Source organism: Apodemus sylvaticus, chromosome 9 (genome assembly GCF_947179515.1).
Source record: "Apodemus sylvaticus chromosome 9, mApoSyl1.1, whole genome shotgun sequence".
Classification (NCBI taxonomy): Eukaryota; Metazoa; Chordata; class Mammalia; order Rodentia; family Muridae; genus Apodemus; species Apodemus sylvaticus.
In genome coordinates this window covers 76,567,123-76,590,316 of record NC_067480.1, presented here as the reverse complement: position 1 = coordinate 76,590,316, position 23,194 = coordinate 76,567,123, and the positions used below count along the sequence as shown (strand labels likewise).

The 23,194-nt window shown below is 38.7% G+C and overlaps 1 protein-coding gene across 1 annotated transcript in view; it reads right to left on the bottom strand.

Moving 5' to 3' along the window:
• Nucleotides 1-23,194, bottom strand: part of Tbc1d5 (TBC1 domain family member 5) — a 533,074-nt gene that overhangs the window by 34,138 nt on the left and 475,742 nt on the right. The window contains exon 20 of the mRNA XM_052191804.1: nucleotides 14,858-15,021. Coding sequence (XP_052047764.1) covers nucleotides 14,858-15,021 — 164 coding nt within the window. The remainder of the gene's footprint in view (nucleotides 1-14,857; nucleotides 15,022-23,194) is intronic.

Here is a 23,194-nt window from a genome sequence, read left to right as displayed (position 1 = left end):
AAACTTCATTTTCTGGGGAAAGCTCATTGAGACTGAAGAGGACTGCTCTGGTTGAAGCAGGTGCAAAGGGCCAAAAACCTCTTATATTTGGCAGCCTGAAATGCAATTTCTCATCCCTAATGAGGTTGCTGAATGTGAAAAACATTCTTTAAGCCTTCAGCTATCACTCAGAACTTATAAATAGAAATGGGATCACGTGGGAACAAAGGGTGGCTTGCCACTTATTCTCATCATATTACATAATTCCAATTCTAAAACTGTCAGAAGCCACTTTAATCTCTGTCTTCGTGTCTCGCGCTATGCACTCCTCCCAGCTAACAATACTCTCCACAAGGCGGCTTCAGTCACTGCTTTCATTACTCTGGCCTTCTGTAATAAAAAAGAAATGCTTGCCCAATCACCCTGAGGTCATATAAAAACAACTACTTAAAGGTCCTGAAAGGAAACACTCACTGTGTTTACTCTTGCTTGCAGGGTCTGCTTTTGGTCATAGGAAGGAATCTGGTGGGGTCATGCTAGACATTCTGGGTTCAAAACCCAGTTTTTCCTACTTTACTAGCTGAATAACTTTGACACATTTTTTTAATTCTTCTTCTTTACACCTCTGTCTGCCAGAAATGGTGGAAGAAGGAAATGAATATGCATGGAGGATACTGGCAGAACGTGTACTCAATAAGTCAAGTCATACAGGTTTTTTTTAAACAATCAAGTTAAAACAATGAAACTGGCTTAAAGAAAAGAAATTTATGATTCACTGTCAGAAACTACTAGTTTCTGGTTTCTAAACTTCATGTGGCAAAAGACCAATAAAGGACATAAGAACCCAGCATTGTCCTACGTTTAGAAAAGCAAATCCACACACAAGGCAAGAACTGCACACCTGAAGCTGGGCTACCTTTAGACCACAGCAAACTGTATTTGGAAGACTTCTAGGAAAGAATTACAGGACAGGGATACTTCACTAGAAAAGAAAAAAAAAGCTAGTATCTAACTTTTTGAAGAGTGATATTAAATATACTGGACAATGAGTGTCTTAGGGTTTTACTGCTGTGAACAGACACCATGACAAGGCAACTCTTTTAAGGACAACATTTAATTGGGGCTGGCTTGCAGATTCAGAGGTTCAGTCCATTATCATCAAGGTAGGAGCATGGCAGCATCCAGGCAGGCATGGTGCAAGAGGAGCTGACAGTTCTACATCTTCATCTGAAGGTTGTTAGCAGAATACTGGCTTCCAGGCAGCTAAGATGAGGGTCTTAAAGTACACACCCACAGTGACACACCTACTCCAACAGGGCCACATCTACTACAACAGAGAGAATACATTCCAATAGTGCTACTCCCTAGGCTGAGCATATACACACCATCACAATGAGCTTTTCATGTATGAATTCATTTACTCTTTACAACAAACCTGTGTGGCAGATTTTCTCATTTATTGACAGATATTCCTCTATATTTCAGCCATATTCTATGGGAGTATATGCTCAAGGTTAGGCAGCTAACCAGGCCCTTTGGCCCGCTATCCTGTTTCTCCCTGGGTGCACTCACTGTCATGTTCTATGCTCTCCTCTAATGCACACTTACCAACGGTGATTTACTTCTAGTGATTTACTAAATTATTTCCTTTCTAAAATGTTTAGACATGGTTTAGCATTGTGGCACATTTCAAATTCCACTATGTGTAAGGCTGAGGCAGAAAGATTGCTGTGAGTTCAAGGTCAGCCCAGGCTACACAGTGAGACCCTATTTAAAAGAAGAAAAGCATTTCTACAGGGGCATTAAGTTGGCTGAATATTGTGCAATTTGGTTGTTCATAAAATACATCTTTCATATATTAATTACATACCTTCAATACCTTTTTGATATTTCTTAAATAGAAATATAAGGCTTTGTAGTTTATTATTTATTTACTTACCTATCAACTTGTTTAATAAATACATTCATTTACATTCTGTTAAGCCATGCAGAAAATACAATAACAGTTGAGATGTGGGCCACTGGCTTCTCTAAGTTTAAAGGAAGACATAGTCTGTATGTTCTTCAAGCCAAGAAAGGAGTAGGAAGCTCTAGAGAAGATGCAGAAGGACTCTTCATAGACCTGGAAAGAGGAGACAACTTCCAATAGGAAAATGACAGCATGTTTTCTAGATGATGGAATTCTGAAGGTACTGAAGGAGGAGGAATCAGAAGAAATGATGGAAGAGCATGTTTCAGGAAACAAGGATCCAGCCAACAAAGTTGTGTGTGTGTGTGTGTGTGTGTGTGTATATGTGTGTATGTATACAAGTGTCTATGTGCATGTACAGGAGAATGGCAGGTGAGCAAAGGAATAACCAGCAATGAAGTCAAGTCAGAGAACAGGGAGGAGCAGGGTCTTCAGATGGGCAGAAAACCCTTTCTTCCATTCTTCCTTTTAGTAAGTAATGTGTTAGATGCTAGGGTCTGACACACAGTCTGCTGTACACACTGTCCCTAATGAAGACCATGGTTGAGGGAGACCATGGGCAGGAGTGACTGTCAGTCTTGCAGCACAATGAGGCAAGAAGGGTCCTGGGGTGGGTTCTGCCCAGCTTCTAAGAATGTCCTCAGATCATAAGACAAGCAGACATGGGAGGCAACACTGACAGCAGCAGCAGGAACCAGCCAAGAATAGCAGCTAGAGACAGGAAAGGCGCCAGTATTGCTTGAACAGATGGGTGAACAAGAAGTGGGAAGCACAGGAAATGGAAAGTCTTGATGAGAAGGAGGAAGGCTGCAGATGCTCTGAGGAAGCTGTGGTAAACACGGTAAAACACATACACACACACACACACACACACACACAGACACACACACAGACACACACACACATACATACACAGACAGACACACACAGACACATACACACAGACACATGCACACAGACACACAGATACACAGACACACACACAGACACACACACACACAGACACATACACAGACACACAGATACACAGACACACACACAGACACACACATACACAGACACACACACACACACACACACATACACACACACGGTGTGAATGAAATGCAAGCTAGAGAAGCATATGGCAATGGCCCTGGAAGACAACATTAGGAAAAATAGAAAAGGAATAGAACAATTACATTTTACACTGCCTTAAATTACAGGGTATGGGTGTGTGAAGCAGTTCAGCAACTGTATCGGAGAACGAGCTGGAATATGAATGCTATAGCCTTAGCATTAGTGTATAAGAGGCCTGCATACCATATTTACAGCTTTAACTAGTCAGCAACTCTTTGAGCCTGACTATAAGATGGTAATACTATTTAGTATGTCCTATAATTCTTAGGGGATTGAATTATAGGAGAGTCTTGATAAAGTACACAGTTTGGCTTAATAAGCATTTTATAGATGTCATCTTTTTGTTGTTTTATACTATCAATGTAATCCTAAAAAGTTATTCCAGGGAATCATGGGTGCATATAAAAAGAACTGAAGATATTTGTCAAATATCCAAGGACAGCACATATATACATATGAACCCGATATGTTCTTTAAAAATATTCTGTTGAAGGACAATTCACAGACATATAACAGATGACTAACTGGAAAATAAGATTGTAATGTATAAGTGATTTTTTTCATTTATTTATTTATTTGTTTGTTTGTTTTTGTCCAGCTTCTTTATTTTGCCTCTATCATTTTTTATTCGATATAATTTATTTACATTTCAAATGATTTCCCCTTTTCTAGCCCCCCACTCCCCAAAAGTCCCGTAAGCCCCCTTAAAAAAGTAGTCTTGACTTTGAAAAACATGGTGGGATTATAATTTTTTTCTGGATTTTCTAATTTTTTTTTCTAATTTTCCATCCTACACACATGTACATGCAAACATACAACCTTGTAGTGGTGAGTTTTATGCTATACCAGTTTGTGCTCCTGGTGGGTCACATGCTCACATCCCCTCAGGAACTATTTGGGTTTGCACACACACACACACACACACACACACACACACACACACACACACACACACACACACTTTGGCTACCTCAAAGGCTGGGTACTCCATCTACTGGCAATCTCACATGGCTGGTAGGCATTCCTTCCTGCGCTCCTGTGTCCTGTCCTTCTACTCTGAGTCATGGTGACTCTGTTTGTCTCTCTTTGCATCTACCCTCACAACTCTCAGCATCTTACCCCATGACTGTTGACTGTTGTCATCTTTGATAGATCAAAAACAAAATGGGGATAAAGACCTTCATCATATGTGGATTCCTGATTGAATCAAAGCTTTAGAACCAATCTCCAATACAACCTCTCCCAATAAAACTGATTACCATGGGGAAAAAAGAGGTATATTTTTAAAAGACCAATGTTGACTCCAAATCAATCCAAACAACATTCTCTAGACAAATATACCTTAAACACACTAAATAATATGAAATATAAGTGAATAATTTGTGAGAAAAGTAAATACCAAATAATTAAAATATTTTGTCTACCGTGAAACCTTAAATAGAATTTGTATGATCTATATTATTAAAGACTATCTGTAAAAGTTCTAAAATTTCCCTTTATATAGATAAAAAAACATATTGCATATCTCAGTAAACTAGTTCTATTGAAATTCAGGAGGTATGAAAGTATTATTATGAACTGCCTGAATTAAACATTGTATCTGGGAAAATGTTCTCTTCTAGAAGGGCCTGTGTATAAGAGTTTAAATGGCTCTGTTAGAGCTATGGTCCCATCTGTTAGACCTTCATTTTTTTTTTAATAATCAGGTAGCCTTAATAATATTTTGTAGCTGCAATAAGTTCCCTCTTCCACCAAGCCAGTAAGCCCAGATGATACAATATTAATGATAGTTTTCCTTTTTGCCACATTTGTATGTGATCAGACCAATGGATGAAATCACCCAGTCTATACCAGGGGCTTTCATTTAAGTTTTCATGGTGCTACTATCTGGGCAAGACCACCTGTGAGCTCTTCCTGAAACCAGAAGCAGGTACCCAACACAGTGGCTAACCAAGACAGAAAGATCTTGGCCAAGGCTGCTTTTGTTGTTTTGTTTCATTGGCCATATGAGGATGAATTAAGACACTTATATCACCATTCTCTATGGTAAATGGCTCCCATGGAAGTCTACATTGAATCCAAATTGAGGATCAAGAAATGGAATAAGAAACGCCTTGAGTTATAAATGGTAACAGGAGCCAAGTACTAGAACCACTGTGATGTTTCTCTTGTCAATACAAATACTAACAGCTATGAAAGTTTTGGGGAAAAATGAGAGGGAAAATTCTCTGAGTTATCCATATGTCTACTGCACTGATTTATAGGAAGCTTATCTCTCAGCAATACCAGTTATATTATCTTTGAAAAATGCTACTGGCCCTGGAAGATGCCAGCTGATTCCTGCTATATCAAGTACTTGAACAGCAAACAAAACCTTTAAGAGCATGAATTTATTCCTAAATTTTTCCTAAGTGCTAGATATACCACCTGATTTAGAAAATACTCAGAGAAACCAGGCCTATGATAGCTTCCAAATGAATTCAATGTCACTGCCACATTTAATGCAGAATCAGCAGCTATGAATCAAGCAGGATACTCACACCTCCTGATGTTTCTGCAGGTTTGGGGAGGGGCCTGCTTTCTTCTGTAAGAGCTGAATGCTTCCAGAAGTACTAAGTAAAGATCTGTGTATATGATATACTTCAATTGAGACCAGAAAGAACTGTAAATTTGGTGGCCATGTGAATCATTTTGGTTAGAAAAGACAGGAGAAGAAAACGACAAAGAGGTATAAGACAGCATGCTTTACCTAAGAGAACCAAAGAGCTGTAGCTAAGGAGAAGTTGGACTAACAATGAAGCTGGCCACAGAAAGATCATCAAAGGCTCTACAGGCCATCCCTAACACTGAAGAGGGGACCATGTAGAGTTCTGATGAGAAGTTAGAAACTATGATTCAGAATATACTTAAGAAAATGGTGCATGGAATACTTCGGATGAATTTTTTAATTGAATGGATTTACCCTAATTAATATGAGATTATTGCTCACTAAGAACAAAAATATCACACAGCATATCTTTCTATATTTTTCCTCTTCTAACATGCTAAACTTAGAAGGCAAATGCAACTCAGTATAGTTACTTGTATTGTAATGCTTGTTTTGAAACTGTGAATTGGTTCCAATGAGAATTATGTATCAAGGAACAACTAAGATATACTGAAGTTCATATTTCCTAGTTTATAATGTCATTCTCAAGAAATGCTAGACAATCAAACTGCATATAGCTGAAACTAGGAATGCACATAATGCCTGCCTGTACCTGCTGCCGGTGTCCAGTTTACTGTGTGTTAGATGATACCTATGGTCCAAATCCATCAGAGTACACACAACTGTCCTCCACTTCATAGTAACATTCACTTTGTCATCAGTTAAGTGCATTAGTATTGTGCCCCAATCCTATTTCACAGAGGCTTTTGATATATGATTTTGCACACCTATGATTTGGAGAAATGTATTAGCCACTTCTGAACCAACTCCCCTGAAGATTTTTTTTATCAATCTCTCTAGCTTTATTAAAGAAACTTCATAGTTTTATTGGATTACATTTGTTTCTGTTTCTATTTATCACATAAAAAGCCCTAGGCTGACACTGGTATGCTGTTAAGATCTGAAATCTACTGGACCAAGGAAATAGAGCTTTAAACAAAAATTAGTTCTATTTTTGGAATTTCTTAACCTGTCCAATGGAAAAGAAACCTGGTTTAAGGTTATAACTGTTGTATAAACTGAATTTGACACTATACATTTATTGTCAAAAACATTCCATATACTAAAAATTGTATTATTCATTTTGTGTACAGCAACAAATTCAGTCGCTAACTCTCGAGAAAGATGTATCTCCTCTAGAGAAGATGGCTTGTATAACATGAAAAGCACTGTAAAATGTTGAAAAGTTACAAAAGAAATGCAAGATGTCGATAAGAAGGCACCAAAGCAGATAAGCTATGACAACAGGTGAATACCCCATGAAACTTGCCTAGCCTCTATTTCATGATACAAGACTTACCTTAACACCCATTGAGAAATGTGATTTAAAATCACTATACATCATATTCAACAGCTTTATTTGTAAATCATTCCTTGTTAGCAACCTAATAAATTAAGCTGCGCTGTATTAGTACACAGAAGGGGAAGTCAGGAAGGTTGTGTGGTCACTTCACACGGCTCCAGCTGCACATGTAGCAGAGGATGGACTTGTCGGACATCAATGGGAAGAGTGTTCTTGGTCCTGGGAAGGTTCCATGTTCCCGTGTAGGGGAATGCCAGAGCAGAGAGGTAGAAGTGGGTGGGCACCCTCACAGAAGCAGGGGGAGGGAGGATTGGATAAGGGGGTTTCCAAAGGAGAAACTGGGAAAGAGGATTCATTTGGAATGTAAATAAATAAAATATCCAATAAAAAATAAAATTAAATTTAAAAGTAAAATTAAAAAATAAAAAACTAAATTAAAAAAAGATAAAAAGGACAGAAAAGTAGAACTCTATAACACCATAAAAATCACAAAATAACTAGAATATTACAGGCTATATTTCTAAAGTATCTGAAGAAAGAGAACATATTTTAAGTTTTCTCAGAAAGGCCTGTCTGTGTGCATTTGAAAACATGAGTCAGTATATTGCAGAGCAATCATTCACACCAGCAATTCTGAAAGACAAGGGACAGCAATCTAGAATCACACTAAGTGAGGTAACCCAGAATCAAAAGATGAATCATGGTACGCACTCACTAATAAGTGGATATTAACCTAGAAAACTGGAATACCCAAAACATAATCCACACATCAAATGAGGTACACGAAGAACGGAGGAGTGGCCCCTTGTTCTGGAAAGACTCAGTGAAGCAGTATAGAGCAAAATCAGAACAGGGAAGTGGGAATGGTTGGGTGGGAAAACAGGGGGAGAGAAGGGGACTGATGGGACTTTCGGGGAGTGGGGGTCCAGAAAAGGGGAAATCATTTGAAATGTAAATAAATATATCAATAAATTTAAAAAAAAATGTGGAGAATTTAAAAGTGTTTGGCATTTGAGGCCCTTCTTGTTCTGTCTCTAGGCTGTGCTAAGTAGCTACAACCTGGGTTAATTAGCTTGATTTTTATTTTTCCTCTTTGTCTACCTACCCATTACTTCTCTATCTAGCAAAGTGAAATGCATACTGAAAGCATCTCAAGAAGTATGATTATAGCATTGCTGCACTATCAATACAAAAAAGATCTAGCAATGAAAAATATAAAATGGAATGGTAATAAAAACATTTAGTTTAATTACATATTAATAAGTTGAACCCAAAATCTAAACCTATATATAGTGATGTAATTTCCTTAGTTTAACAGTCAAAATGTGAAGATAATTGTTTGTCACTTATCCCTTACTAACAAGCTTATTTTATTTTCTGCAAAATTAGCTATTTGCAAGAAGTCTTCGTTGTAGACATTGTCAGAACACTGAGCAAGACCGAATGAAGTTTCTGGAACTTGGCTTCCCAAGAAACCATTTACACTTTCTCTCCAGGTGAACTCAATCCAATCCACAACTGAGGGGAGTGGCAGAGCCTCTGCTATGGTCCTGGGGAGTTCTGAAAATGTTTTGTGTCACACTTCTCAGAGTTTCTGTTGTGATAATCACCACTACTAAAAGTAACTCAGGGAGGAGAGTATATTCCATGCTACACTTCCAGGGAACAGTCTATTGCAGAGAGAAGTCAGGCATAAAGTCAAGGCAGGAACTTAAAGGCAGGAACTGAAGCAGAAGCCATGGATGAGTGCTGCTTGCTGGTCAGTTACTCATGGCTTACCTAGCCAAGTTTCTTACAACATTCAGGACTACCAGTCTATGAGTGGCACTGTCCACAGTAATCTGGACCCTCCCACATCAATCATTAATCAAGACAGTTCCCACTAGATATGCCCACAAGCCAATCTGGTTGGGTCATTTTCTCACTTGAGGTTTCCTCTTTTCAAATTACTCTAACTTGTAACACATTGGCAAAACCAAACCAAACCAAACCAAACCAAACCAAACCAAACCAAACCAAACCAAACCAACCAATCCCAACCCAACCCAACCCAAACCCAACCCAACCCACAAAAATAAGAAACAGAACATGTAAAGTTGAATTTCAGATAATGAATAATTTTTAGCATATTTCACATATTGCCTGATACTTATTCAAACACATGAACAAACAAACTCATTGATTACTTCAAACTTAATTGGAGATTCTGTATGATGCAACAGTATCTTATGAGGGTGCTCTAATCTTCCTCTAAAGCTGTGGTTCTAAACTTTAACTCAATATCTATCTGTATGACCTAAAAATACAGTACTCACCCATGGTCAGGGATCTCTTTGTAGATGCTGATTCCATTCTGCTGGCTGTGCTGCTTTAATGACTCCAGATAATTTTAATGTACCCATGAGTAAGAATTCCTTCCAACTCATTTACAACTAATAACTTTTGTAGATACTGGAATGAATCAGAATTTCTCTCATATGTAGCTTATAAAGTCCTAAATAAAAACAGTGTCTTCAATAAAATGCAAGGTCCAATATTTAAACGTTTTCTAAATAAACTACTTTTGAAATTTAAGTCTTAATTTTGGGCAAAAGTAGATGTGTTCATTTTGATGAGAGAAAAACCTGGTGTGCCTGCCTAATTTCCTTTTCAAAGGAGCTCAGAGTCCTGCATATGTAAGGTGGTTTGACTGAGACTGTCACTGTGGTGGTTAGAATATGCTTGGCCCATGGGAAGTGGCACTATTAGGAGGTATGACCTTGTTGGAATAAGTGTGTCGGCTGTGGGGGTGGCCTCTTCCTAGGAGGGTGACTCCATATGAAGATCAGACCAGAAATCTCAACTAACCCTGACCTTTGAGATCTTTCAGACATGGATCAGGCAGCACACACTAGCTGGTCTGAGGCCCCTGACATATCTACAGCAGAGGACTGCCTGGTCTGGCCTCAATGAGAGAAGATGCACCTAGCTCTCGAGAGACTTGAGACCCTAGGGAGTGGGCCTGATAGGGGTGGGGACATCTTCTTGGGTACTGGGGGTGGGTGTCGGAGGGAGTAGAGTAATGACTAGAGTGTAAAAAAAATAAAATTAATGAGAGAGAGAGAGTGTGCCAAGAGACTCTCCTCCTGGCTGCATCCTAGAGAGAGTCTCTCATGCCTGCAGTTGGATCAAGATGTAGAACTCTGAACTCCTTCTCCACCACCATGTATGCCTAGACACTGCCATGCTTTCTGTCATGATGGTAATAGCCTGAAACTCTGAAACTGTAAGCCAGCCTCAATTAAATGTTGTCCTTTTTAAGAGTTGCCTTGGTCATGGTGTCTCTTCACAGCAATGGAAACCCTAACTAAGACAGAAGTTGGTAGCAAGGACTGGGGTATTCCTGTGATAGGCTTGGCCATGCTTTTGTTCAGAGGAGTGTAAATTTTTGGACTTTGGAAAGCAGTGGAATGTTTTAAGTGGGGTTAATGGGTCATCCTAGAAAAAGCGTAGAAGACAGTGGTGCTGAGGGTGATTTAAACCTGTGTGGGCATGTTGGCTCTAGAGGTTTCAGAGAAGAATTTTACTATGTGGCCTAGAGACTGTTTTAGTGATATTTTGGTAAAGGATGTGGCTGCATTTGCCCTTGACTGTAGAATTTGCCTAAGGCTAAGGCAAAGAGAGTTAGATTAATTGCTGTTATCTTTGAGGGGTCTTCAACAGCAGATGGTAATGAAGATTAAGAGGTCAGAGTGGTAATGCAGGGTGACCTCAGCTGCTGTCTCAAAGGCAGAAGTGTTCTCTAAGAGGACAAGTGAGGTTGAATGCCCTTCATTTGATGAGAGCAGGCCATTAGTATGAGTTCACTCAGAAAGGAGAACTAAGAAATATTAGAATCTAAAAAGTAGACTAGGAAGAACATTAAAGGTGAAAATGTGGGTAAATAATGTGAAAGGCAAAAATCAGTGTTCAGTCCAGGGACTGGGGATGGGGAGGGGAGGGGGAGGGGAAGGGGGGAGGAGAAAGACAATGAGGGCGCAGACAAAACTCTATGTAAGCACCGAACAAGAGTTGATAAAAATTTCCAGGGGAAACAGGCATTGTATTCTTTAAAAAAATAAAAAAATAAAAAAAAAGGATGCTTGGGGAATTTAACCCTATTATTTGTGGGTGATCCATACATTCAAGAAATTTAAAACCCGCTAGCTAAACTGTAACACCAGTGCCTAGAAATGTCTAATAGTTACTTTTGCTTTTACAGATATTCAAAAAGTGTCCATGACCAACTGTATTTTACAAACATCTCAGACAGAGGGTTGTTTATGTGAGCCAATCCACCAGTCTAATGAGTTCCAGGTATAACAGATTTAATGAGATGTTTTTGTAATGACAGACATACTTATCCTTGTAAGTAGGCCTAGTAAAACAAGAATGGGGAACTCTATATATCGATATGATTAACATTATTATTATGTCTACTGGATTATGTTTTGTTCCCCTGATCTTAGACTATTTCATGTTAATACTAGGCCTGGATATCCTCTGATGAGATCAGTGCTTTTATTCTTTCTGGAAGAAAGCCCTGTAGATTAATGCAAATTCCTGGAAAAGTTAAGCATAAAAAATTAGATGCCAGGGACAGGATTTTTGTTGTTGTTTTGTTTGCTTGTTTTTTTGTTTTTAAAATCACAGTTAAATACTAAGGGGAAATAGGGAGACAGTATTACAACCTCCACAATGTGACTTTTGGCCTTGACTGACTTTCATCCACACAGAGTAACTGAGAGTTCTTGTCTCCTATATATAGCACAATACTATAAAAATACTATAGTTCAGTGTAGCTTTGAAAGAACACATAAATATTAAGTTTTCAGAAAGACCACTGGAAGAAAGCAAAATGTTATCAATAACACATTTAATCTAGAATGATTCAAACCTATAGGAATCGTTGGTCAGGCATTGCAAATACATCCAACCGTTTGACTTCAGCTTTCCTCCAGGCAGGGTTCACTGTGGGTACAATCTGGCATCTCTGTATCCTCCAGAGTTGATGGGGATGAAGAGAGATAACAGAAGAAGACCAACCAGAAAGGGATGATCTTCTTACTTGTCCCTAAGGGTAGCATCTTGCCCATGTAACAGTTAAGGTGCAGCAATACATTTCCTATGAGTCTGTGTTCTCTCTCTCTCTCTCTCTCTCTCTCTCTCTCTCTCTCTCTCTCTCTCTCTCTCCCTCTCCCTCTCCCTCTCCCTCTCCCTCTCCCTCTCCCTCTCCCTCTCCCTCTCCCTGTGTCTATGTGTGTGTCTTGGGATTAAATAAATTTATCAAGGCAGTAAGAAGTTAAAAAGCAGATTTAAAATCCCACTTAGAAAAGCAAAATGAAGATAGCACACTCTGCCCTGTGCAGACAGCTTGTGATAATACTCCTTCTGCCACCCCATGTCTTTGTGGTGGAATTACATGAATGAAGTGAATCTAAAGACAGAATTCACGCACAAGTACCTAAAGATATTCTCTCAAACCTTAACTGAATCACTGGCAGAGAGATTATGAACAAAGCTCAAACAACTAATTTAATGTCATGCCACAAATATATGAATTAACTTGAAATTAGATTAAAATTCCTAAGTAAGTCTTCTAAAAAGCTAAAAACCAGTTGTGGCCTCTGAATTAATTTGGCTCTATTTATGTTCATAAATACACGAAGCAGGAGAGTTCTGTGCTTCAGGGAAGCCACTCTGCTCACTTTCTGACTAAAGCTGACTGATTCAAACAGAAATTTTCTTTTAATTTAAATGCTTCAGTGAGGGGCAGGATCAGCCAGTTATTGGCTGCTCATTATAACCTGCCCCCTCCCCTCACAGTCTCACACAGTCAGAGTTCTTCATGGTAAATTTAACAGTGTCTTAACAGTGACTAGAGGAGGGGTGAGCACAGAATTTAATTCTGGCCAACAGGAAGAGAAAGAAAGCCTGCTGGGGAACTCCCACAGGTGGGTTTTGGTTTCATTTAAGTGTCTAATGACTCGTATTGATGAGAGATTTTTATTTGCTTACTGTTCCACTTTACCACAAAAATCCACTATAGGCCATATTTATTAAATATTCCCTATATAGATAAAATGTTCATAATTCCAATCTAGAATATGGAGTAAACAATGTTCATGCTGGTAATACTTCCAGAGGAACTTAAGAGTCTACTTTTAATCTTTCTTCATTTACCTGGCACCACTGTCACTGTGTCATGACTAAGACTATGTTAATGAATTAACAAATGCTAAGATATCACATTGTATTAATGATTATGTTTAAGCTACCAAGTATAGTAAGAGGATGTTCAGCATCTTTCTTGTGTTTGTAGGACATTCAATCTCACGATTCATATTTAAAATAGTGGAAATACACTTTCAGTTGTATGCACATGCTCATACATTGGGAAGCAAACAGAGGAGGAGGAGGTGGGAGCTCCTCCATTTAGTATTTGAACACAATTACCATCTGCTTCCACAGCAGAGCCCCACATGAACTGTACCTGATGTCTTTCAGTCTACAGATATTACTTTACACTTTTCAGAGAACTAAAGTTCCAGTTTGCTGCTAGGCAGAGAAAAGAAATCTAGACCTATGTGCCATGCTTCCCACCATGACAATATGGACTGAACCTCTGAACCTGTGAGCCAGCCCCAATGAAATGTTTTCCTTTACAAGAGTTTCTGTGGTCATGGTGTCTCTTTATAGCAATGAAACACTAAGACAGCAACTATTATGAAAAAACCAGGCCGTGAACTTAAAAGAGAGCAAGGATGGGTGTCTAGGATGGTGTGGAGGGAGGAAAGGGAATGGAGGAGTGATGTGATTATATTATAATCTCACAAATAAAATACTCACATTCAGACTAGATTATTAAGTAGTCCATACACTTTATATAATTTAAGGATTATTGAAGACCCCACAATAGAGGGGCTGAGCAGTGGCTCAGTGGTTAAGAGCACTGGCTTTTGTTCTTGCTGAGGACCCAGGCTTTGCTCCCAGTGCCTACAGAGTGGCCTAAGATTAGTTGTAACTCTAGTTCTAGAGTCCTGACATGCCTCTGAGGGCACCAGGCACATACCCAGTGACCATACATGCAATGCAAACAAAAACTCAAACACATAAAGTCAAAGTGAATGCATCTTTAAAACCAACCAAACTACAAAAACTCTCACCATAACAGAAGTGTGGTTCATATAGTTTTTAACATTGAAAGGGAAACTGTTGTATTTTTCAGGTACTACTTTAAAATTCCGAGATTATCTTGTATTGTTTTTCAAGGGTTGTGGTTTCTGATCAACAACATGTAGCTTATTACATTTAGAAGGATGGCGACACAGAACTGTACAACTGGTGAAGGTGGCTGAGGGCAGCAGGAGGCCTGCCCTGGTGTGCAGCTTCCTTTCCTTTGTAGGTGCGATTCAGCAGTAAGCCTCTAGTTCTAACTCTAGCTCAGGCCTGCTTCCTACACAACAGAGCCTGCAATGACCAGTGCTGGGCTGTTTTGAAATATGGCAGTGTTAATAAAAGATAAATGAAGGACTTGGCAAATATTCCACTTATTTTGAATAGACGTTTCTGTTTTCCCCAGGTAAAAAAAGATACTCGGTCTTAAAATATTGCTAAATGATAATGACTAACATACTTTTGAAAAAATGGTGTGTTTTAGTCTGTAAAAGCTTCATGAGCTTTATAAAACCGGTGTAAGAGGAGCGAGCCCTCCTCTAGGAAAAAACAAGAGACTAAAAACAAGCTGTCCTTAGACACTTACAGATTCTTTTCTGCCCATAGTTTTGCTGTGTGAACGGGAACGTGTGATGTTGCTGAAAAAGGAATCCCTTTTAGTAGCAGATGAAGGTGGGGAGCCAGTGGTTTCTCTCCCCCCAGGCAAACTCTCGATGCTTGGAGATGAACTGATGGTTTTTGAACTTTGTCCTGTAAGAAAATTAAGTAGCAATAATTAAACAGCAGATCATCACTAAGCCATTGACTATATCTCACTTTAATAAATCACGATTAGCTATGAAGTCACTTTTTCTCAATGTTAATATAAAGATGTTATTTTCAAAACAATGAAGTATCAGTATACTTTTCTATATGTAATGCATCCTACATAGTCTAGGCATGCTTTAAGAAAATCTATTAGGATTCTAATTTTCTGTGATGAAGGGCTAATTTTAAGTAGCTGAATTTTTGTTCAGCAGTTAGATGGCTCCTTAACTGAGGAAGCAGAAGCTACTATACTATATATGAAAACAATTCAAAACTGTAATTCTTTCAGGAAAAGTTTTCAAAGTGCTTCTTTCTTTTCCGTAACTGTGGGAGAACTATGAGGTAACGGCGAGTCTACCAGAGAATCCTGAAGTGGGCTCAAGTGCTGTTCCATAGTGTCTTTCACTAGGTCTGTGAGCTGACAAGAGTGATGGCGTCAGGGATACCTAAGTACATGATTAATAGATGCTCCATATGGCAATCTTCTCTCCTGGATGGCTAGGGACAAAAGGTACTACTGAGTTATAGCTGGAGTAGGAGTTATCTACCTGAGTCTTCTGTCCCTGATCTTAGAACATCTGTTTTCCTCTGCAGTTTCCTTTGTGTCAGATACCAGGATACACAGTGGGTCACCTGGAGGCCAGGGGTGAATGGCAAGCCAAGAGCAGTAATGATGTCCCCTTCCTCAGATTCTTTGTGATCTGCTCAGTGTTTAAATGGAATGTATGTTCTTCCTGAGGTGGATCCACATGGTGCCAGGAATTCCCCATTTCCACCCAGAGGTCCCCTCACAGGAAAACTCTGTCCTCTGTGTTCCGCTTTGACACCACTCCCTCCGCCCAATCCTTGTCCTTTTGCATAACAGTTTTCCCCACAAGCCTTTTTTGTTTCTAATTCCGCCTCAACAACTGAGTCTGTAAGGAACAATACTGTAATTTCAAGTTTAGTACAAGTTCTTCTGAGCTAGAAAAGGGCAGAGAAAACAGTCTCTTAGCCCTGGAAGCATCTTGCACTGACTTTAGACCCAAACCAGGAACATTCTGCCTTACCTCCCCTTGGCCTTCCTTTCCCTTTGCTTGCACATCTCCTATCCACTTTCAGGGCTTTAGGCCTTAACTTCACTGGGTTATTTGTTTATGGCAAAAACCCATAGATAAGGATCTATCTGGATTGAAAAAGATTCAGGGAACCATCTATTAATTTTATTTTAAAAACCATAACCAACAATATCTAGAAACATTCTTAAGAGTATCAGACTAAATGTGAAAGCTACCTTCTAAGAAATATCAACTGTGGTTATATGTTATGACATATGTTCCTATATCACAACATATGCATTTTTAAAGTATGCAATTCAATGATTTTAAGTATCAGGAAACCAGCTGGGCAAATTCCAAACTCTGTACTTCCATGTCTGATGTCAAAATGGTCTTCAGATCTCCAACACCTTTTTCATTTTTGTTGAATGTAACAAACTTTTTCTCTGGGACTGGTTCTACTCCCTGTTAGCAGCTTTTCTCAGCAGATAGCCTATGGCTCTGGTATCCTGAAAATCTTGTGGTCTCCAAGGCAAAAGATGTTTCTGTCATTTCACTCTGCCTTTCACTCTCTCCCTTTTGTTCTGGTTCCCACTGTGTGTACATTGTTATACTAATGGTGCCCTGCACGGTTTTGACTTCCATTAATTTATCTTCACTTGGTCTTCTCATCCTCCAATTGGACACATATTCAACTTCTGAATCTGTATTCTATCAGCACAAATCTAATGTTGAACTTTAGAAGTAAAAATTTCATTCTAGTTTTATTTTTCAACTCCTAAATGTCAGATACTTCAAAACTAACTTATTTATGATGTTCTCTCTTTGGTGAAACACTGTTTCCATTCATTTTGTCCTTACAGTGGTTGAACACCTTTATAGTAGTAAGGTCTTCTAGCAAGTCTAATGTGGACATTTCTCCCAGACAGCCCATTGACTGATTTTACACGGGTATGAGCCATATTTTCCTACTTCATGTTCTGCATACCTAACAATTTCTATTGGCAATTAGATACAATATAAAGTAGTGACTCAGAAAATCAGATTCCATACCAATCTACCTCCTCAATCTACTTATCTTGGTATCTGTTGTTGTATTAGTGACTTTATTCAAATGATTCTAATGGCCATCTCCATTTTGTGTAGTCAGTAAAACCTTTGCGTGGTTACTTTAGTGGTCTATGAATAGACACAATTTTCTTTTCTTAAATGTATTGAGTCTGTATTCAGTCTTTGCCAGGGTTCTGTGGGTGTTAGGGTGCACTGTGACTATCTCTGTTGTAGCCTTCATTCCTGTTCACGCAGAGGCTCAAGTTCATCCAGAGGTGAGAGGTTATACATGTCTTGAGCCTTTCCTAGACATGAACACAATACTGCTCACACTTGTGGCCTTTCAGAATATGTTGGAAATTTTGAGAGCCCCTTGTAAGTTTAAGTCATTTTTGGATTTTGACCTCGGACCTTCTTGTTAATCTCTCAGCCAGCATCTATTTTTTCTAACTGGTACTGTAAACTTAGGCAGTTGTAGTGTTTACAGATTGAGAGCAATTGTTTTCCACAGATACCTTATGATAGAGCCTCCTATGTAGCAAGCTCTGCACATGCTCAAATTAAGATAAATCTCATGAATGTAGGGCCTTTTTGAAGAGTTGTTGACAGATTAAATAGTGATAATTCACTTGTGTGACCATGGTTTTTGGGATACTCCCCACTTAGTTTCTCTTATAAAAGCTCTGAGGGTGCTGGTTTCCAGGCTACTATAGAGGTGGACAGAAATATACTACAAGTTACAGCTACAAAGATCACTGTTCTGAGAGTCGGTCTTTATTCCTTGAATAAATGCTTTTCTGATTGTTGGTAAACCTTCTCTTAAATTGCAGGGATCTGGAAAAGTTGATTTTAATTTTTTTGAAATTAAAAGAAATTTTAATTTCTGTCTCTCGGCTCTTGCTGCATTTACGGAGAAGTTCTTTCAGAGGTCTTAAGTGTCCTAAAAGCTTCCCTCTGTGGCTTGCTTCTTGGCTTGTCCTGAAAGTCTGCCTACCTTACAAACTAGAAGAAAGAGTTTGAAGCAGCAATGACAAGGCACTTTTCATTTTTTTAGTTATTATACATGGCTTCCTGTAGTTTTTGAACACATCTGTATAGTAAAGTCTGCTACGGTAACTTCTTCAGAGACAGTCTTCTGAGTGCTTTAACTACATCTGAGTGAAGCTTATTTTCTTCTAATCCTTGGCCTTTATAAAGATAACAGTACTCATTCATTAACATAAACCAATAATCTCAAAGAAATAACACTTTATATGATGAAAAAAGTGTAGTGATAGGTTTACATTTTGTGTTAATGATAATTAAACCCAATTATAACAGTAAATTTCTTAAACTTGAACCTTAAGATGACTAAGAGTTCATTTTTAAATGTCCTACAGAAAGGGAAGCCTATGTTATAAAGATGTTAAGTGGCAACTATCTACTTAAGTGGCAGTATGCTGGGAAAAAGGTTTGTGTGTTTGTTTTGTGTGTATGTGTGTGTGTGTTTGTTATGCTTTTGTTATTGTTTTTAACTGTAAATACCCATTAATAAAGACTGTTTTGTATCAAAAAAATAAAGATAACTGTAACCAGTGTTTCAGAAAGTTTTTATTTCACACAAACTGACTGACTGACTGACAAAGGAACTGGAAAAGCCTGGTGATGATGGCACATGTCCTTTATCCCAGCACTTGGAGGCAGATGCTGGAGGACCTCTGTCATTTCAAGGCCAGCCTGGATTTCAAAGTGAGTTCTAGGACAGTCAGGGCTGCTACACAGAGAAAACTTGTTTCCAAAAGAGAACACACACACACACACACACACACACACACACACCAGAGAGAAAGAGAGAGAGAGAGAGAAAGAGAGAGAAAGAGAGAGAGAAAGATATATATATATATATATATATATATATATATATATATATATATATATATATATATAAGTAGATTCATATGAATGCAACACCTATATCTGCATATGCATTTTATTTTATTGAAAATTGTTTTGGTTTTATTTGTCTGCGACAATGCCTGACTCTGAGACAGTGCTTGCTCTGCAGCTCTGGGTAGTCTGGCATTTACCACATTAACTCATTCTGGCTTCATACTTGTGGTAGTGCTCCTGCCTCAGCCTCCGAAGTGCTAAAATTGTAGCATATGCAGCCATTTTCTACCATAAGCACATATTAAATGTAGATAAGTGATTCCAAATTGCCTTCTTTTAGATTTTTAAAAAACACTGAGTTTTTAGTACCTATCATTTTTGCAGAGATTGGACATATTTTGCACACTGTGAGACTATGTATCATGAAACAGAGCTATACACATTTACCTATTCATATTTATTTATCTGGTTAACAGCATGAAGGACAGATTTTACTGTCCTTTTTGAGGTTTCTTGGTAATTAGTAAGGCTGAGTATATTTTAAGATGTTTTCAAATGGTATATGAAGTTTTTTTGTTTATTATCTCTATTTTGCTGTTTAAAACTGATTAAAAAATGTTCTCCTATAATTCTGGAAACTGTAGAGGGAGAGGGAGAGGGAGACAGAGGAGAGAGGCAGGCAGAGACATAGATGAGTATGTATGCTGTGTGTGTATGTTTTATTTGTTTGGTTTCTATCCTCATGTCCTGCTTAGGAAGAAGTTTCCTGGCTGTAGATGAATATGGGGCACAGCTTATGTATTCACTATGAGGGCTTGGTTTCCCATTTTCTTCATGAATCGCTCATTGCTCTTCTACAACTTAAGCAGCTGTTATGGCTTTGAAAGGCTGGAAGATACAGCACAAACAATTGGGATACTTCAACTCTGACTGAATATTCTTTTAAAAGCTCATCAAACAGATGATAAATTTAAGAGCTCAAAGCATTTTATTTAGAGCCTATCATAAAAGAAAATTAAAAAAAAAAAAGAAAGCAATCTACCTTTGGTAAATTTATGTAACAGAATTTATCTGTACCATCAACGTTTGGATCACCCATCTCTTAAGACCTTTGTAGGAGTACCTTTTCTCTTTTATTGTTGTGTTGCTTTTTCCAGACAGGGTTTCTCCCTGTAGCCTTGGCTGTTTTAGAACTCACTATGAAGACCAGGCTGGTGGTCTGTTTTTGACTCCTGAGTGCTGGGATCAAAGGCATGCCCAACTAGGGGAATGACTTTTTAAAGGCACTATTACAGTGACTTTGCTTTTTCTGTTTGTTCCTCTGTCAAGGAGGAGTCCTCTGCCTGAGAGTTATATTCTTCCTTAAACAAGAGAACACACCATGCACATGACAGTCAGAACAATGCCTATTTCCTTCATTTCCAGGACCTATGGTTGTGCAGCAAACATGGCAAGAGAGTTTGCAGGTCTGACCACGGTCAGGCTTTTGTGGACAGGATATTTTGGACTGTCCCTTCTGGGTAGTCTAACTATGAGTCCTAAAAGTAAATGAAGAAGGGAGAGGAGCAATTCAGAGACTTCAGTTTCTTGGGTGTATCTGAAGAAAATGAGAAGCAGGAACACAAGTTGGTCTTGACCTGGTACTTCGTATATTGGAAAACTAGAGTAGGATCTAGAGATAAGACACCGTTCAGAATCTGGGAACTGGCACTGGGTGACAGAAAGCAAAGGAATGGGGCCTTTTATCCTATAGTTATAGGAGTTGAATTCTGCCACTATTGCAGATGCACAAGGAGAAAGACTCCCCTGGAGCTCCTGGAATTTCTCCTACTGAGACCCATGCCAGATAGTACACAGGAATTCAAAATCACTAGATCTGGTAATTCTTTGTCATCAGAAGAAAACTTTTGTCCAAAGTTTCAACTTAAAAAGTTACCTGCTATAATTAAACACACAACCCAACTTACCTTCTGTATCTTTAGTTTTACAATTCTTACTTTTTATATTCTAGGATTTTCTTTTACTCAAACATAAGATTTATTGAAGATAGAATTATTTCACTGTTTTAAAAGATTTATTTTTATTATTTTTAAGTGTGTGTGTCTGCCTGCCTGCCTGTCTTGGTAGTGCACATGAATAAAGGTGCCAAGAAGAGAGACATTGGATCCCCTGGTACTAGAATTATAGGTAGTTGTGACTTGCCTTTCATGTGTGCTGGGAACCAAACAAGGGTCCCCTGGAAGAGCAGTGCACCCTCTTAGCCACAGAGCCATCTCTCTAGCCTGCTTCCGTGCTTTGAACAGAACTGTGCTTTGCTTTCACTGACACAATCTGGTTCCTGTATGGTTAATCTTACCCTGTAGTTTACTTACATTCCTTTTGATGACCTTTTCTTTTTTTTAATATTTTTATTTTCTATATTCTTTGTTTACATTCCAAATAATTTCCCCATTCCCAGATCCCCTCTCCCCATATGTCTCATAAACCTTCTTCTCTCCATCCATTCTCCAATCACCTCCCTCCTTTTTCTCTGTCCTTATATTCACCTCCAATGCTAGATCAGTCCTTTCCAGGATCAGGACCTTCTCCATACTTCTTCATGGGAGTCATTTGTTATGCGATTTGTGCCTTGGGTATTCAGGGCTTCTGGGCTAATTAATATCCACTTATCAGAGATTGCATTCCATGTGTATTCTTTTGTGATTGGGTTACCTCACTTAGGATATTTTCCAGATCAAACCATTTGCCTAAAAATTTTGTGAATTCATTGTTTCTAATTGCCGAGTAGTATTCCATTGTGTAAATATACCACATTTTCTGTATCCATTCCTCCTTTGAGGGGCATCTGGGTTCTTTCCAGCTTCTGGCTATTATAAATAAGGCTGCTATGAACATAATGGAGCATGTGTCTTTACTGCATGCTGGGGATTCCTTTGGGTATATGCCCAGGAAAGGTATAGCAGGGTCCTCCGGAAGTGTCATGTCCAGTTTTCTGAGAAACCGCCAGACTGATTTCCAAAGTGGTTGTACCATCTTACAGTCCCACCAGCAGTGGAGGAGTGTTCCTCTTTCTCCACATCCTTGCCAACACCTGCTGTCTCCTGAGTTTTTGACCTTAGCCATTCTGACTGGTGTGAGGTGAAATCTCAGGGTTGTTTTGATTTGCACTTCCCTAATGACTAATGATGTTGAGCACTTAAGGTGCCTCTCGGCCATCTGAATTTCTTCAGGTGAAAATTCTTTGTTTAGATCTGTACCCCATTTTTAAATAGGGTTATTTGGTTCCCTGGGGTCTAACTTTTTGAGTTCTTTGTATATATTGGATATTAGCCCTCTATCAGATGTAGGGTTGGTGAATATCCTTTCCCAATTTGATGGTTACCGCTTTGTCCTTTCAACAGTGTCCTTTGCCTTACAGAAACTTTGTAATTTTATGAGGTCCCATTTGTCAATTCTTGATCTTAGAGCATAAGCTATTGGTGATCTGTTTAGGAACTTTCCCCCTGTGCCCATGTCCTCAAGGGTCTTCCCCAGTTTCTTTTTTATTAGTTTCAGTGTGTCTGGTTTTACATGGAGGTCCTTGATCCACTTGGAGTGAAGTTTAGTACATGGAGATAAGAATGGATCAATTCACATTCTTCTGCATGCTGACCTCCAATTGAACCAGCACCATTCGTTGAAAAGGCTATCTTTTCTCCACTGGATATTTTCGGCTCCTTTGTCGAAGATCAAGTGACCATAGGTGTGTGGGTTCATTTCTGGATTTTCAATTCTATTCCATTGGTCCACTTGTCTGTCACTGTGCCAATACCATGCAGTTTTTAACACTATTGCTCTGTACTATTGCTTGACATCAGGGATACTGATTCCCCCAGAATTTCTTTTTTTTGTTGAGAATAGTTTTAGCTATCCTGGGTTTTTTGTTATTCCAGATGAATTTGAGAATTGCTTTTTCTAACTCTGTGAAGAACTGAGTTGGTATTTGGATGGGGATTGCGTTGAATCGGTAGATCACTTTTGGCAAGATGGCCATTTTAACTATATTAATCCTACCAATCCAGGAGCATGGCAGATTTTTCCATTTTCTGAGGTCTTCTTCGATTTCCTTCTTCAGAGACCTAAAGTTCTTGTCGTATAGATCTTTCACTTGTTTGGTTAGA